The sequence below is a fragment of the Gallinula chloropus genome, assembly GCF_964237585.1.
Source record: "Gallinula chloropus genome assembly, chromosome: 1".
Classification (NCBI taxonomy): domain Eukaryota; kingdom Metazoa; phylum Chordata; class Aves; order Gruiformes; family Rallidae; genus Gallinula; species Gallinula chloropus.
In genome coordinates, this window is record NC_140085.1 from 194,713,793 (window position 1) to 194,729,938 (window position 16,146).

The 16,146-nt window shown below is 46.2% G+C and overlaps 1 protein-coding gene across 1 annotated transcript; it reads left to right on the forward strand.

The window, feature by feature from the left end:
* The first annotated feature begins 312 nt into the window (after window positions 1–312).
* HIKESHI (heat shock protein nuclear import factor hikeshi) lies at window positions 313–13,504 on the forward strand. The gene is made up of 5 exons (XM_084261794.1): window positions 313–404; window positions 1,180–1,417; window positions 7,574–7,725; window positions 9,625–9,743; window positions 13,273–13,504. The coding sequence occupies exons 1-5, from the start codon at window positions 375–377 to the stop codon at window positions 13,325–13,327; spliced, it is 594 nt and encodes a 197-aa protein (XP_084117920.1). The 5' UTR covers window positions 313–374; the 3' UTR covers window positions 13,328–13,504.
* The last annotated feature ends 2,642 nt before the right edge of the window (window positions 13,505–16,146 follow it).

Genomic DNA, 16,146 nt, shown 5'->3' on the forward strand with positions numbered 1-16,146 from the left:
GGCTTTAATTTCTAGGTACAGAAGACATAAAGTTTCCTCTGCCCTTCAGCACTCGGCGCAAATCCGCCACATTTTAAGGTAGAAAACAGAGCAAGACCTGGCGACCTTGCTGAGGGCTGCGTTTCCCCTTTCCCGCCCAGGCGAACTACAGTTCCCATCACCTCCTGCGCCACCCCGCGTGCCCGGCATGCCCCGCCGGCACGCTTTGCACGACGGGAGTTGTAGTCCGTTCTCTCCTCTCCACCCCGGCCGGCCGCGCTCCGGAAATGATTGGGCGGCCCCAGGGTGAATGGGGCGTGTTGATTTCCGGGAGACGGCGCTCATGGAGGCTCGGGAGCAGCGAAGCGTCTGAGGGGGGTTCGGCGGTCGCCGTCATGTTCGGCTGCCTGGTGGCGGGCAGGCTGGTGAGCGCTGCCCGGGCCGCGGGCGGGGCCCTCAACCCGCTCGGGGCTGGGGTGGAGCTGCCGCAGGGCCGCCCCTTGGGACTCGCTTTGCCCCCGGGCGGAGGGGGCTTCGTCCTCCTCGTCGCGGCCGCCCGGTGCCTCGGCTGGCCGCTGCCTCATCCCCAGAGGCAGCTGCCGGGTAGAGCCCCGTGGCCGGGAGGCGGTCACCATCCCCTCAGTTACTGAAGAGGCTCGGGCTCCTCAGAGGCAAGCTGGGAGCTCACGAGAAAGAAGCGTTTTAAAGCTAGAGTGTGCGTTGGCCGCAAGGATGTGGCGTCTCGGGTAAAGAGGAGGGTATCTTTTTGCTCTGGCATTCAGCCGTCCTTCTACTTACTGCCTGTCTCAAGGTCTATTGTATTTCTATGTGAACAGGTTTCCATGATCCTGGGGTTGTGCCAGCCAGGTGGTCTACAGCCACTGCTTATAGACTTGGCAACCTCTTCTGCACCCTATTTTCCTCCTACGCACATGGGGAGCGAAGGTATTCTGATCCTGTAGTCCCGGGTGGGATATACGTTCAGTGCAGGTAGAACAAGACTGTTGTGCCTTTTTAGTGATATTTTTTGCAGTTGTTCTTCTGCTGTGTTTGACTTTTATCTGGCTGTTTGCTCTTTAGGTTAGTACGTTCCTCACTTTTTTTGTTATGTTCCACTTTAGGTGTGTTTCTGTGAAAGGAAATTCACAGCTGCAAAGATGAAAACCACAGTAATACTAATCAAGGTTTTATTCTTTTCAGGTACAAGCAGCTCCTCAACAAGTGGCTGAAGACAAATTTGTATTTGATTTACCGGACTATGAAAATATCAACCATGTAGTGGTCTTCATGCTGGGAACGATACCATTTCCAGAAGGAATGGGAGGATCTGTCTATTTTTGTTACCCAGACCAGAGTGGGATGGCAGTGTGGCAGCTGCTGGGATTTGTCACGAATGAGAAGCCAAGTGCCATCTTCAAAATCTCTGGTCTGAAATCTGGTAAGAGTGGTAAACTGTAGCAGTCTGTGAAACAGATGTGTTCCTGCATGCGTGAGGGGATAAATGTTTGAAAGGGGTTTTGGACAAAAGGTGATTTGGAAAGGCAGACCTCTGTGTGTTCAGGTAGTCCCTGGCAGATGTGGTACAAGAAGCAGTCTGTCAGCTTTATGGAACGTGCACTAATGTTCCTAGCAAAATTTCTCTCCTTTCTCCTGATCTGGAGATTCCTTTGAGCAGGCTTGGCACGTGTTCTGGCACTGTTGCATGGGGAAGAATGGAGGAAGAATGATGTTGTAGCTTCCATTGCTACACCCCATAGACACACCCAGCATTATTTTTTTCGTGTCCACTGTTAATTGGTTTTATTCTTTATCACAGAGAGAGGTTTTGTAATGTGAAGTCTGATGCAGTGATTCCAGCCAGCCACCTGCTTCCCATTCGGTTGCAGTTGCGCTATATAATTGTCCAGTAGAGGGGAGAGTCACTGGGAAACAGATTTCCCAATGTTTTTCGTAAGAGACCTGAGTCAGAGAATCACAGAATCACAGGGGTTGGAAGGGACCTCGAAAGATCATCGGGTCCAACCCCCCTGCCAAAGCAGGGTCCCTAGCTCATATTGCACAGGTAGGCATCCAGACAGGTCTTGAGTCAGAGAAGTCTGACTCATATGAGAGCCAGAGAATGCTGGTGCTACCTGAATTCTGCATTTTTCTGAGTATATGTGTATTATATGAATAATGGTCAACTTTTGCCTTATTAAAGGGACAGGTGTCACTCACGCAGCTTCAGGTGGTATGGTGATAAAGTAGTACACATCTTTCAGTGTAGACTGCTTCAATCTCTGTTTAGGTAGGTGTTGGTGTTGCTGTGGTAAAATGTATCAATTCATAACGTGGCATGTTTCTTTTTTAATCCCCCCTGGATGACGGTGGGACATGAGATAAAGGCTCTTAAATTGCAGAGCAGAATGAATTCTGTTTGTATATGTTCCTCAAAAATGTGGGTACTCCAGAAGAGGTAACAGGAAGGGGCTGGGGAGTGAGCAGGGCGGCATGGTTTTATGTATTCTAAAGTTGTGGTGTTAGTGAAAAAGTGTACTGCAGGTTCTTAGGTGCTTGAAAGACTTCCTTATGAATGCTTTCTGACAGCGTCATAGGAAAACGCGTCTTCAGGTGCTTTTCATGTGATTGACCATGATTTCTGAGTAAGGGTTGCTCTCAAGGAAGAACTCAGGCAGGACTGAATGCATTTGCAAAGCTTTGAGGCAGTGCTGTGCCTGATCTGAGCAGCAAAGACCTCCACTGTTCCCCTTGTTCTCCCCAGCTTATCACTGACTGCAGAGTCAATGTAAGCTTCACAGCCTTCGTGTCCATCACTGTGATGGAGAAGACAATGAAACTCTAGAAGGGCGAGACCCAAGTGGGATTAGAGAGGCCTGGAATCATGGAGAGATGTCACTGACTGTTGAAGTCAGTGTTTTGGCTTTAATCCCTCATTGAGAGGAGCAGATTTGTGTCCATTTGTCAGCTCCCACTGGAGCAGTCAGTAGTTGTAGCAGAGTTTCTCACTGTGTGACAGAGAGTGGGCCAGCATGTTTCTTCTGTGGACCTGAGCAGCCAACTGAAGTGACGTCATGTTTTATTGCACAGGCTTTGGGAAAGCTTTGGGAAAGCCTGTGCATTATCATTTGTGTCATTATTTTAACTTAGGTTTAGTGTCTGAAATGCCCTGGAACTGTCCCGGCTTTGCAATGTGTGTAACTCGCCCACGTTGCTGTAAGGATTGGTTGGGCTGTTGAATACAGTGATATTTGGCTTCTGGGCTGTGAGGGTCAAGTATAACAGTGTTGCCCCTTTTCTTTTGCTTCTCTCATTTTTCCTGTCCTGTGCTCACTCAGAAAAGCCACTGCAGGTAAGCACTGGATTGTATCCAAGTGGAGTGCCAAAAGATTGTCTCAGTACATGAACTAAAGGGGAAACTGCTTTTGTGGAGTAGCCATTCAATGTGAAAACATGATTTGTGCAGTAGAGACTGAATTATGAACCTGGACGCTCTTTCTTTGACTACAAGTGTGATTTAATCTCTGGTAAGCTTCTTTGAATAAGAGATTTCCAAATTAGGTCTTGGATGTGTCTCACAGGAACATCATAGTAACCTCTGTAAGATTCCTTTAGAGCTCCTCTAAATCAGGAAAAGCTTATTGGATTGTATTTCTCAGTACCAACTTAACAAGGAGGCTTTTCCGATGTTCTTGTTAACTTTTAACTGTTCTTAAAAACTATGAGAGGCTAGAACAACAAGTGCTTGGGTGGTTTCTAGGGGTTTTTTTATTTGCTTTTCTTGTTGATGCTGTTTTGACCCCAAGATCTAGCAAGTGAAGTCTTGAATCTCCTGTGTTGAGTCGAAGGCCCAAAGTGTCCAACATTATTTTTCTTTTGGAGGATTGATTGCCATGTAAGATGGTGACTGGCTTTGCAATGGACATTAAGTAATTTTTTTTTCTCTTTATATACAGACTTCATGTTTGCTGGAAATAAGGCTGTTAAATCAACTCTGCTCAGCCCTCTATCAAAATTGGTAGTTAGAATTCATGCTGAAAGCTGAATAAAGCATGTTTGTGGGGAGTTGGATTTTTCTGGACATTTCCCCTCCCCTCACTGGGATGACAGGCAATGTGTTTTCTTTCAGAGTCAGAGACTTTTAGGAGTTGGAAGGGACCTCAAAAGATCCTCTAGTCCAACCCCCCTGCCAGAGCAGGATCACCCAGACTAAATCACACATGAACACATCCAGGTGGGGTTTGAATGTCTCCAGAGGAGACTCCACAACCTCTCTGTGCAGCCTGTCCCAGGACTCTGTCACCCTCACAGTGAAAAAGTTCCTCCTTTTATTCCCATGGAACTTCCTTTGCTTCAGCTTGCACCCCTTGCCCCTTGTGCTATCACTGCCCATCACTGAGAAGAGCCTGGCTCCATCCTCCTGACAATCTCTTCCTGCTTCTGGATTTTCTCATTACAAATGAAATGTTTAACAGCCTACAGGCAAGGCAAACCAGAATGCTTTGTTGGAGCTGTGCTCATAGTGCTAGCTGTATTCATTGGTTAAGGTCACAGGAATTTGTAATGGAATTGCTGTGAGCTTCATCGCTAAACACCAGGAATTGTGGTCAAGTGTTGTGGTGTAATTGAAGAGTTTAAGAGCTTTATTGGGGTTCCTGACACCCTTGCAGAGCATGATTGCTCTTGCAAGGCAAGTTACAGGTTCTGCTGCAGTTTGCTATAGTTGTTTTTAGGTTGCTTTGGAAAAACACTGTGGACAGAAAGTGTTACTGGCTTTCCTTTCCAAAGCAGGAAGTTATGACATGGAGAAGCAGTTTGGGCCTCAAGAAACAAACTTTAGAAAATGCCATTGCTGGCAATTGTCATTGTTGCTAGTTTGTCTGTACTTCAGGTCTGGAGTGGAATAGTTGCTGGTCATACTTCAATGTATGCAGTTATGTATTCCTCTCTGACTGTGTTGTTTTACTATTTGAGAGTAGATGGGTTTCATGTCATTGTGCATAAAGAAGGGGCTTGTAAATATTTCTTGTCTGGGAATCGTGTGGCTTTTTTTTCCTGTTTGTTTCAGGTTTTAGTAATTTATTTTTCAGTTGTGCCTGAAAGTGTGGTAGGAATGTTAAGCAAACCTTGAGCTGTGATTTTTGCACCTTTACTGGAAGAGTGTTGACAAGCGGATTGATGGTTATAACATGGCCTGTTTCTGCAGCATGCAGTGATGGGGATGGTGCTCTGTTTTCCAGTTGCAGATGTTGCATTAGATGGTATATTTGTATTTGAGGCATGTACGTGGTTAAGGTTTTTGGCATGGTTGGAATGGAATGCAAGGTAATGAGGACTCGCTGTCTTGAATCCAGGGTTCAGTGAAGGGAAAGGAAGGAGTGGAAGAATTGCTGTGACACAGTATGTTGGAGAGTGTAGGGTCTGAATGTGGAAATCACAGAATTGTAGAGGTTTGGAGGAACCTCCAGAGGTTGAGTCCAACCCCCCTGCCAAAGCAGGTTCCCTGGGACAGGTCACACAGGGAGGCATCCAGCCGGCTCTTGAATGTCTCAGGAGAAGGAGATTCCACACGCCCCCTGGGCAGCCTGTCCCAGGGCTCTGTCACCCTCACTGAAAAAGTTCTTCCACGTATTGGTGTGGAACTTCCTGTGCTCCAACTTGAGCCTATTGCCCCTTGCCCTGACCCTACAGACACTGAGAAGAGGCTGGCCATTTCCCCTTTGTCCCACACTTCAGATTTTTATAAACATTGATCAGATCCCCTCTCAGTCTTCTTTTCTCTAGGCTGAAGAGCCCCAGTTCATTCAGCCTTTCCTCACAGGGGAGATGCTCCAGGCTCTTAATCCTCTTCATAGCCTCTGCTGGACTGTCTCCAGGAGATCCCTGTCTTCTTTATACCAGGGATCCCAGAACTGGTCACAATACTCCAGGTGCGTCCTGGAGAAGAGACCAGCACCAACATCTCTGTAACTGCCTTGCAGGTAGTTATAGAGAGTGATAAGGCCTCCCCTCAGCCTCCTTTTCTCAAGACAAAAAAGCCCCAGCTTCCTCACCTGCTTCTCACAGGAATTGTGCTCCAGACCATTCCCCGGCTTCATCCCCCTCCTCTGGACACACTCCAGCATCTCAACATCCTTCCTGCAGTGAGGGTCCCAAAACTGGACACAGCACTCAAGGTGCGGCCTCCCCAGAGCTGAGTAGAACAGAACTATCACTTCCCTACTCCTGCTGGTCACACTCTTCCTGATACAGGCCAGGATGCTGTTGGCCTTCTTGTCCACCTGGGCACACTGCTGGCTCATGTTCAGCCAGCTGTCAATATCTTAACAGCGATTACTTCACTCATAGATGTGGCACTGTATTGCAGCTGTAGGCTCTGGAGTGAAGAGGGACACTAGGCTTCAGCTGAAAAGGGTACTGGGTTTGTGAACATGCTTTCCATATGGCTTGGATGTTGGCTTCTTTCTGGTAGTGCCTTGTGTCCCTGCAGAAGAACAGTCAAATTCTGAGATCTTCAGTGTTGAGCCTGAGCTCAACCTCCTAAACTTGTGCTGGTTTAGCTGGCTGAGTTTTTGTCTGTGGAACTAAGTCAGGTGCTGCTTTAGATTTTAGTTAGTCTTTCTTGCTGCTCAAGATAACCTGTAGAACAGCTCTTCATTGGGTTTGATTTCTCCTGCTAGTAATAGACCTGAGAGTGCTACTGAAATATCACTTGTGTGTTCAGAGGGAGCTTGTCTATGGTGTTGGCTCGAACTCGGGTGCAGTGTTAGTATTTCTTTACTGATAACATCATGGTCCCCCAGCCCCTTTCCCTGTATTTTCAGCCCCCAACAGAGGAGTGCATGATTAAGTGACCCTGGGGGTCTCACAGTTTACAGGGACCCTAGCTGAAGCTGGGACTGAAAGGACTGGCTAATACTCAGTTGAGAAAGGTCAGAGGTGATGGCAGAGGGCTGGGATGATGCCTGAGTGGTATGCAATTTGGGGGTATCTTTTTGGCCCAGTTCACTGTTTTCTTTGCAGCTCTTGCAAAGTCAGAAGACTATCCTTCATCATCTGTCTTACCTGTTTGTTTGACCTTTGCTGTTTTTGGTGGTTTTGAGTAGCTCAGATGAGACCTGGGGCTGGCCAGCCCCCTACAGGGATAGCTTTGAGTCAGAGTGACCTTGATGTGACACCTTGAAGTGACATTCTCTGTATTTCAGTGTACAGACAGGTTCACAAGCATCTGCTTTGGATGGGTGAATCCAACAGCTGTGCAGCAGCCATGCTGCCTGTTTCTCTGTTGTTGTTACAATGGGAATTAAAAGGTGCTTTCCTCTAGAGAGCGGTTCTGCTGCCTGTTGCCTACAGATTGTATTTACTTCATAGGGGGCTTTAAAATTATGGGGGTTTTGGTCTGTTTGGGGTTTTTTTCTGTGCCATGCTGTTGTGCTTGTGCCTTTGCTTGAACTGCATGATTTTTCTGTATTTCTGAGACAGGGAGAGCTCTCTTGTGGGTGTTGAGGAATACCTTCCCCAGAAGAAACACTGTGATTTGAGTAACGGAGCCTTTACGCATGCCAAATCTGATGTGTGCTGTTTGTGGTGCTTTCAGGGAAGGGCAGTCAACATCCCTTTGGTGCCATGAACCTCCCTCAGACGCCAACGGTGGCCCAGATCGGAATCTCAGTGGAACTGCTGGACAACCTGGCCCAGCAGACTCCTGTTGCAAGTGCTGCTGTGTCATCAGTAGATTCATTCACTGAGGTAGCCCGGACATTCTGTTTTTGGAAATTCTCTGTACTATGAAAGTATCAAGAATTGAGCCTCAGAAGGACTAATTAATAAATAGTAAAAAAGAAATCTCCTATGGATGGCTATAGGAATGTAACCAAACTAATCATTTAGCTGGATGGTTTGATATTTTGAAATTTTTTTGTCTTAATACTGGAAAAAGACTGAAATTGCTTCTGTAAATGACTGGATTTTTGCTTAGTGAAATCAGGCCAGTAGACTGGCTTGTGGTGGTGTAGCTCTACTGTAAAAGAAAAAGCCCAACCAAAGCACTGATGGCTCTGGCATTGCCTTTCAACATTTCAGCAGTTGGTGAGGCTCTTTCTTGAGGCTTTTTTTTTTCTTCTTTTCCTGCTTGCTCTCCTTACAGGTGCATTTGCTGAGGTAGACTGGTAACTGAACAGTAATCCTGATAATGTAGCTGAAGTCATCTGGCAGTTTGTACACATAACAGCTCGGAATAAGTAAGGCCTCTTGGAGAAAGGTATTATGGCCAGGAGTTAACTGACAGCAGTTTTTGTATAGTGCCATTAATGAGCTTTTTTTTTAGGGTCAGTTGGCATCTATATCACACTTCTGATTCTGCCAGTTTTTGTCATAGCAATAAATCATGACATCATAATGTGCCCCCAGGGGTCATTTGCAAGATGGTGCATTTTTCTGGCAATAGTATTTAAGGAAAAAAACACCTGCCTCATGATTGCATAACTTTTTTTACAAATGCTATTTCCAGTTAGGTCACTTTTTCCTATTAATAATCATAATTATTAATAATAATTTTTATAAATAATAATTAATTTGTGTGTTTTCAAAAAATGCATTTGAGCCAAAGATGGCAGTAGTAGTAACTCTGGTAGAGAAAACATTTGAAGTCACAACTGAAAGCTTTGAGGGAGTAGATAACAAAGGAAGGAGATATGACTGGGAGCATTTTTTATGAATGACTAATGGCTTTTATTTAATATTTGGTGAAATCTCTTTGTCATTGCTACATTATAGCAATAAAGTAGGTTTCTGGGTTCTAGGGCTTCAGTTCTTCCACTCCTCTTGTCAGAGCAGGTGGAGGGAAGCACAGGAATGTGCATATGTTGCCCTAGGCTGTTTTCCTCCCTTGTTTCACTGTGTGGAAGTGGTTTGGTTTCCCACCAAAATGATACACACCTTTTTATACCTTTATTTTTTTACAAAAAGAACGTATTTATAGAATGGCTGGGAATGTCCTATAGCCTCATTCTCTGCACACAGGGCTTACTACTTGTTGGCTTCTGTTTCACTCTTTTAGTTACCTGTTACTACAGGATAGGAGTTTCTTCTTCATGTTTTCCCCAGCAAGCACTTGCAGCAGAGGATGCTGTGTATAGCAGCCCTTCAGTGGTGAAAGCTAAAGGAAATTTCCCTGTTGCTGGAGTCTGACAAGTTGTAACGAGGCAGAGTGCAGACTTTTCAGCTGCTTTAACAGATAGTGTTTTGCTTTGAGCTGGATTGGCAGCTTTGGCCTGATCTGCAGTTCTTCTGATGGTTTAATTTGGAAGAGAGGCACAGCTCTTGTCACTGCATCACATCTTTGTCACAAGGAGATGCTGTTCCCCAACCTCTTTATCCAGGTGGATGGAATTGGGCAGGGAGAGGGCGAGTGAAGACTTTGAAAATGATTTCTGGATGCTGGATGGATCGGAGGGCAAGACTGAGAGTTAGGATGTTTCTGTCATTATAAAACAGACATCCCCGGACCTACTAGATCCACTTTCTCCTTGTGTTTTAGATGGCAGTGCTTATTTTTCTTCCTAGGGGAGTTGTGTATCTGTTAAAGTTCTGCACAAAAATTCAAACTGAAAAAAGAGCTTACTTAGAGTGTCTCTCTCTTTCTTCCAGTTCACTCAGAAGATGTTGGATAACTTCTACAACTTTGCTTCCTCGTTTGCTGTTACTCAGGCGCAGATGACCCCGAATCCTTCTGAAGCTTTCATCCCTGCAAACGTTGTTCTGAAATGGTAATGGCAAAGATCTCTAGTAACATCTTTTCTTTTTCCCTAGGCATTAAACCAGCTGATGTGTAAGTATTGACCTACTGTGGTGCTGTTCAGTGAGGTGATGCAAGAAAGTTCAGAAGTGTTTCACAGAATCCCAGACTGGTTTGGGTGGGAAGAGACCTCAAAGCCCATCTAGTTCCAGCACCCTGCCATGGGCAGGGACACCCTTCAACTAGCCCAGGGTGCCCAAAGCCCCATCCAACCTGGCCTTGAACCCTGCCAGGGATCTGGGGGCAGACACAGCTTATCTGGGCACTCTGTGCCAGGGTCTCACCATCCTCACAGGGAAGAATTTCTTCCTTATATCTAATCTAAATCTGCCCTCTTCCGTTCATAGCCATTGCCCCTCGTCCTATTGTTCCATGCCCTTGCGAACAGCCCCTCCCCAGCTTCCCTGTAGCACCTTCAGGCACTACTGGAAGGTGGCTATAAGGTCCCCCTTGAGCCTTCCCTAGGCTGAACAACACGGAGTCAGCCCGTCCTCACAGGGGAGGTGCTCCAGCCCTCTGATCATCCTTGTGGCCTCCAACAGCTCCATGTCCTGCTTATGTTGGGGTCACCAGAACTGGACACAGTGCTGCAGGTGGGGTCTCACGAGAGCAGAGGGGCAGAATGCAGTTGTTTATCTAAAGGATAGAGAGGTTCTGTCCACTGTCTTTGATTCTATCCATTATCTCCATGTGAAGATTTGATATCTTCCTGTCAAATTTTTGTTGTAAAAGTGAAATATTTTTTTTTTGCTTCTAGAAACCACCCTTGCTACATGTGGGTTGACACTATGCACATGCTCTGTAGTCATGGGAAGAGCAAACACACTGATAACGTGTCAATTTGTGCTTACTTCCTAGACATAGTTCCAGCATAGTTACGTTGCTTAAGAATGTGAGAGAGGTGGAGCAGCCGTGTGCCTGATTGACCTGGTTCTGTCATCAAAACCCCTGAGCCCAAATGCCAAAGTTTCTCTGAGTTGTTTTTTTTTCCAAGGACTGGTTTAAGAAATCCCTGTCTATGGGGATAGCCCCTGGAGTCTGGTGGTAAATCACACTCTGCAGACAGATGTCTGGAAAACCCTTTATCAGTTTGTATCTCTTTTTTTAGCCACTACAGTGTTAACCTCAGCCCCCTTTAAACGTACTTTGAGCTCTCCGAGTACAGTTTTGCTGTTAGTGCAGCTCTCAGGAATATGTGAGCAGGTAAAGTTTGGGGTGCAACTTCATGCAGATCTATTTAAGCAGGTAACTCTGTACACTCTGTGAGCATACATGGATAAACTGATCACAGAATCAAAAGCTTGGAAAAGACCTTTAAGATCGTTGAGTCCAACCGTTCCTGTCCTAAGCTAAACCATATCCCCAAGTACCTCATCTACCGATCTTTTAAACACATCCAGGGATGGTGACTCAGTCACCTCCCTGGGCAGCCTGTTCCAGGCCCTGACAACTCTTTCAGTGAAGAATTTTTTCCTACCATCTAATCTGACCCTGCCCTGGTGCAGCTTTGTGCCATTTCCCCTTGTCCTCTCTCCTGTTACCTGGATGAAGAGACCATCACCCACCTTTCTGCAACCTCCAAATGGGGTGGGAGAAACCAAAAGGAAGGCAGGCTAAAGAAGCAGGGTAGTGGTTAGCTGTTGCCTGGATGTTGCTGGTTTTGCTTTTGGTGGTTTGTTCAGAACAGTACAGTGAAGAGAAGCCTAACTAATAAACTGAACACATTTGTGTATGGAAAGCTGTTACTTTCATTACAGCCACAGAAAAACAACTTTTTTGGCTCTGTTCATATGCTTGTGAGTCATCACAATATGTTAATTATAGCTTGTAATTATGTAGAGTACCTTAGTCTTTGCAGTGGGCTGGCTGCAATGGAAATTCAATGGTTTGATTTAGTAATTAATTCATAAATAATACTTTCTCTAATTTAAGTGGGTTTAAAACCTTTTAGAGTCTCTCTTCTCATTTGAGTTGGGCTAGGAGCTATGAGGTAGAGGCAAACCTCTTACTTGGTTTCTTTTGTTTTGTTGGCAGTACTTTCTGATACCTCACAGCTTGGGTCTGGGAATCGAAGAAGGTTTTTAAGTTTTTTGTAGTTCAAAGCCCAAAGGCTGCTTTTTCCTTTTAGGAATTATTTTTATGGAAATTCAGAAATAGTACATTCTCCCTATTTCTCCACTGTAGGCAAATGTTTGAGAATTACTTTTCTTCAATAGATTTTACTACAACATTCCCACATATAAAACATGTAGCAGTTGTTAGAATTATTTGCTGAGGGTAGGAAAACCAACAGGACTCTTTTGTGTCAAGGATTCTCTTGCAACTACAAGGCAAATGGATACCTGGTCTTGGTGGGGCACTGTCTGCGGTCCCCTCTTCTTTACCTGTGAGCGGGTTACTTGTAGCCTGCTGGGAAGCAATCACAAGCTGGAAGTTGTGCAAGCCTCCTCAAGTCTGTCCAGCTTGATAGCTCATGTCCACTGTCTCGTGACCTGAGATGTGAGAACAGGACTCAGAAGAGTGATCTCACCTTGGTTTTTCAAGTATTACAGGGTACCCCAAAATGGCATCAGGTTTTCTTGGTTTGGTTTTACAGTCCCAAACTGGTTTGGGTGGGAAGGGACCTCAAAGCCCATCTAGTTCCAACCCCCTGCCATGAGCAGGGTCATCCTCCACTAGCCCAGGGTGCCCAAAGCCCCATCCAACCTGGCCTTGAACCCTGCCAGGGATCCAGGGGCTGCCACAGCTTCTCTGGGCACCCTGTGCCAGGGCTTCACCACCCTCACAAGGAAGAATTTTTTTTCCCCATATCTAATCTATATCTACTCTCCATCAGTTTAGAGCACTTGTCCTACCACTTCCTTCCTTGTCCCTCCCCACCTTTCCTGTTGCCCCTTCAGGTACTGGAAGATGCTCTAAAGTCTCCCTGGAGCCTTCTCTTCTCCAGGCTGAACAAGCCCAACTTTCTCAGCCTGTCTTCACAGGAGAGGTGCTCCAACCCTTTGAGCATCTTTGTGGCCTCCTCTGGACTTGCTCAAACAGCTCCATGTCCCCCTTATGTTGTGGGCACCAAAACTGGTCACAGTACTGCTGGTGGAGCCTCAAGACAGCAGGCTTTTGCTGGGTTTCTTCTGTTGTGATGCTTGATCTGGTTGCTGGGGTGATGGGCAGCCTCACACTCATACTGCTGCCTGCTCACACTTTGATTTCCTTGCCCAAAACACATTATGCACACAACAGCTGCTCTTAATTAATTACAGTTCTATAAGCTTGGTTGAGCATCCTCTGTGCTACCACTTCTGAATGAATACCTGGGGTTGAAATGCACAAGCCTCACAGAGTGTTCTCCACACGGAATCCAAAAGGATGGTTTCAGACTTACTCCCTGGTGTGTGAAGTACACGTAATTCAACGTGTTCTCTGCAGAGACCCAATTAGCTGTATCATTTTAAGCCAATTTATTTGCAGCATCTTTTGGATTTTCTTATCTCTGTTTCTAGGTATGAAAACTTCCAGAGGCGCCTGACACAGAACCCTCTCTTCTGGAAAACATAAGCTTCAATGGTGTCATGGGAATTGCTTGTTGAGCAGCGTTACCTGAAAGATGCAGCAAGTTACTCCACTGAAGAATTTCTTTGGGGGGGGGAACCCAAACGATTACTCTGAATCGACAAACTTGTAACTTTTGTATTACTCTTAAAAATTATTTAAAATTAAAGTTTGTGAAAGCCACTTGCCTACGCTTTTTATTGTTTTTTTTCAAAGTGAAGTACTGGGCTGCAAGAAGAAATGAGTGCTGCAGGCTGGTGTGGAGAAATGCTTTCCTAAGTCTGCGTTTGAAGTGTAAGGTTCTGCAAGATGAAAACTGGCAGCGCCTTTTCATGCTTGTGTGGTGTTTGGGGATGTTCAGTTGTGTTAAAAAAATAAATAAAAAATTAGTTTTTCACAGAATCACAAGGTTGGAAAAGGCCTTTAAGATTGAGTCCAACTGTTCCTGTCCTGTGCTAAACCATATCCCTAAGTACCTCATCTACCCGTCTTTTAAACATCTGCAGGGAAGGTGACTCAACCCCCTCCCTGGGCAGCCTGTTCCAGGCCCTGACAACTCTTTCAGGGAACCATTTTTTCCTACCATCTAATCTGACCCTGCCCTGGCACAGCTTCGTGGCATTTCCCCTTGTCCTACCTCCTGTCCCCTGGCTGAAGAGACCATCACCCACCTCTCTACAACCTCCTTTCAGGTAACTGCAGGCGGTTCCTTCCTCAGTCTGAAGGGCAGTCGGGCAACTAAGAATTCTTTTACCTTCTGGTGCTTACAGCGAAAGTTCCTTCACTTTGAGGACAACCCATCCCTGTCCCCAGGTCACACAGATTGTCCAGTAGATTCTCCCTCTTTTTGGCCTGAAGACACTTGAGCTGCATCTTGGGGTACTGGTCTCTAACTTTTCCAATGTGAAGGTGTAATGAAGAGAAGTCTTTGGGGATGCTTTCCCTGCTGCAAGTTGAGTAGTTCTGGAGTGGCCCTTATGGACTGGCTTTGAGTTGGGGATTTGTGTTTTACAGCTCCAGGCTGCTCAGGGAGGTGAGAGCTGGTAGGTTATTGGCAGCAGAGGTATTTGATTGATTTGTCTTTCTCTTCAGTTTCATTTTATTATGGTACGAAGAATGACATAGAGGAGGAGAAAAATAAGCCTGGTGATTCTTAGTGGATGACTTTTTCTGGAAGGAAAAATGGGTTACATGAAAACACTGAAGTTCTGTCACAGTTTTGTGAGGTTGCCATATGACTTCACAGGCCAGAGAGCTGTGCAAAGGGTAACCTTGTGAAGTGTAACAAGAACCAGTGTAGAGCCCTGCACCTAGAGAATAACAACCCCAAGCGCCAGGACAGTTTAGGGCTTAACCTGCTGTGAAGCAGCACTGTGGAAAAGTACCTGAGAGTCCTAGTGGACAACAAGCTCTCCATGAGACAGCAGTGTGCTCTCATGGGACCAAGAAGGCCAATGGTACCTGGTGCATCAGGAAGAGCGTGGCCAGCAGGTCAAGGGAGGTTCTCCTGGGGTGCATGAAAAGGACCGTGGCCAGCACATCAAAGGAGGTTCTCCTGCCCCTCTGCTCTGCCCTGGTGACGCCACATCTGGAGGACTGTGTCCAGTTCTGGGCTTCCAGTTCAAGACAGACAGGGAACTACTGGAGAGAATCCATCAGAGGGCTACCAGGATGATGAGAGGACTTGAACAAAGGCTGAAAGGGCTGGGTCTGTTTAGCCTAGAGATGATTGACCAGTGCTATTTCCCACATTCACACCTCAGCCTGATGTGGATTATTTCCTTGTGTAATAGCTGAGGACCCCACCAGAGACACTCTTGAGAAAGAAAGGGTCTAAGCTCACCCTAGGCACCTGGAGAGGAGGAACACAGAAGACTCATGAAAGCTGCTTGAGCAGTTTGTGAAAAGTAAAACTAATCCTAGCCCAGGTAACTTACTGAGCAAAGCGCTGAGCTGTTTCCCAGAAACCACGTTAGCAACCCCAAACCCTGAAATACTTGGTCTCCTGCTTGACCAAGGGCTTAGTTTTTCTTAAAGACACACTTGTAGGCCAACTGTTTGTGGAGAGGCAGCAATGAGGGCACTTAGCCGGGGTCCAGGCTGAACTCCCTTGTCAGAACAGGTCATTAGGATCACGCTGTGTAACCTGTGAGGTTTGGTAGCTGTTGCACAGGTGGCAGATGCCTCACATAGCTGACAGTGTCATAGGTGGTGTTGGAAGAGGGACCAAATGGAAGCGAGAGTTAAAGCATCATTAAATTGTGACACAGCACTGGAGGTTGCTGCTGGCTCAGGTTCTCAGGTTTCTAAGGAAGCATCTGCTTGGTGAGGAAGTAATTAACACTCCATGTAATTAACACTCCATTGGCCTTTGCAAGGCCTCACTAGTTAAGAAGTACATGTCAGCATGACCTAACGGCCTCACTGGGTCAGCATGATTCCATTAACAGAGGAGGGAATTATTTATAAAAAAGAGGTACTGTCTAACCCTTCCTTGTCTGTCTGGAGCCTCCCTGCATGAAGTAATCCTGGTGTTACTGCTCATTGTTGCTGTTTTCTGTAGTCATCTGACACAGTTTGGTGAAGAATGAGTCCTATCACCTAATAATGGTACATGAACCCTGCAAGGACCCTTGCTGGGCAGAGGCTGTCACCCTGCTGCCCTGTCCCCTCTCAAACTGCTGCTGTTCATACAAGGTCCAAAGCGCCTTCTAGTTATTCTGTGATGCTGGTGGGAGTGGTCGTGGTTGGTCTTCAGGAAGTCAGACTGGACCATGTGGGTGGGATGGCCAAGTCTCTCTTGCCCTGCTCTTGCCCTGGCTCCA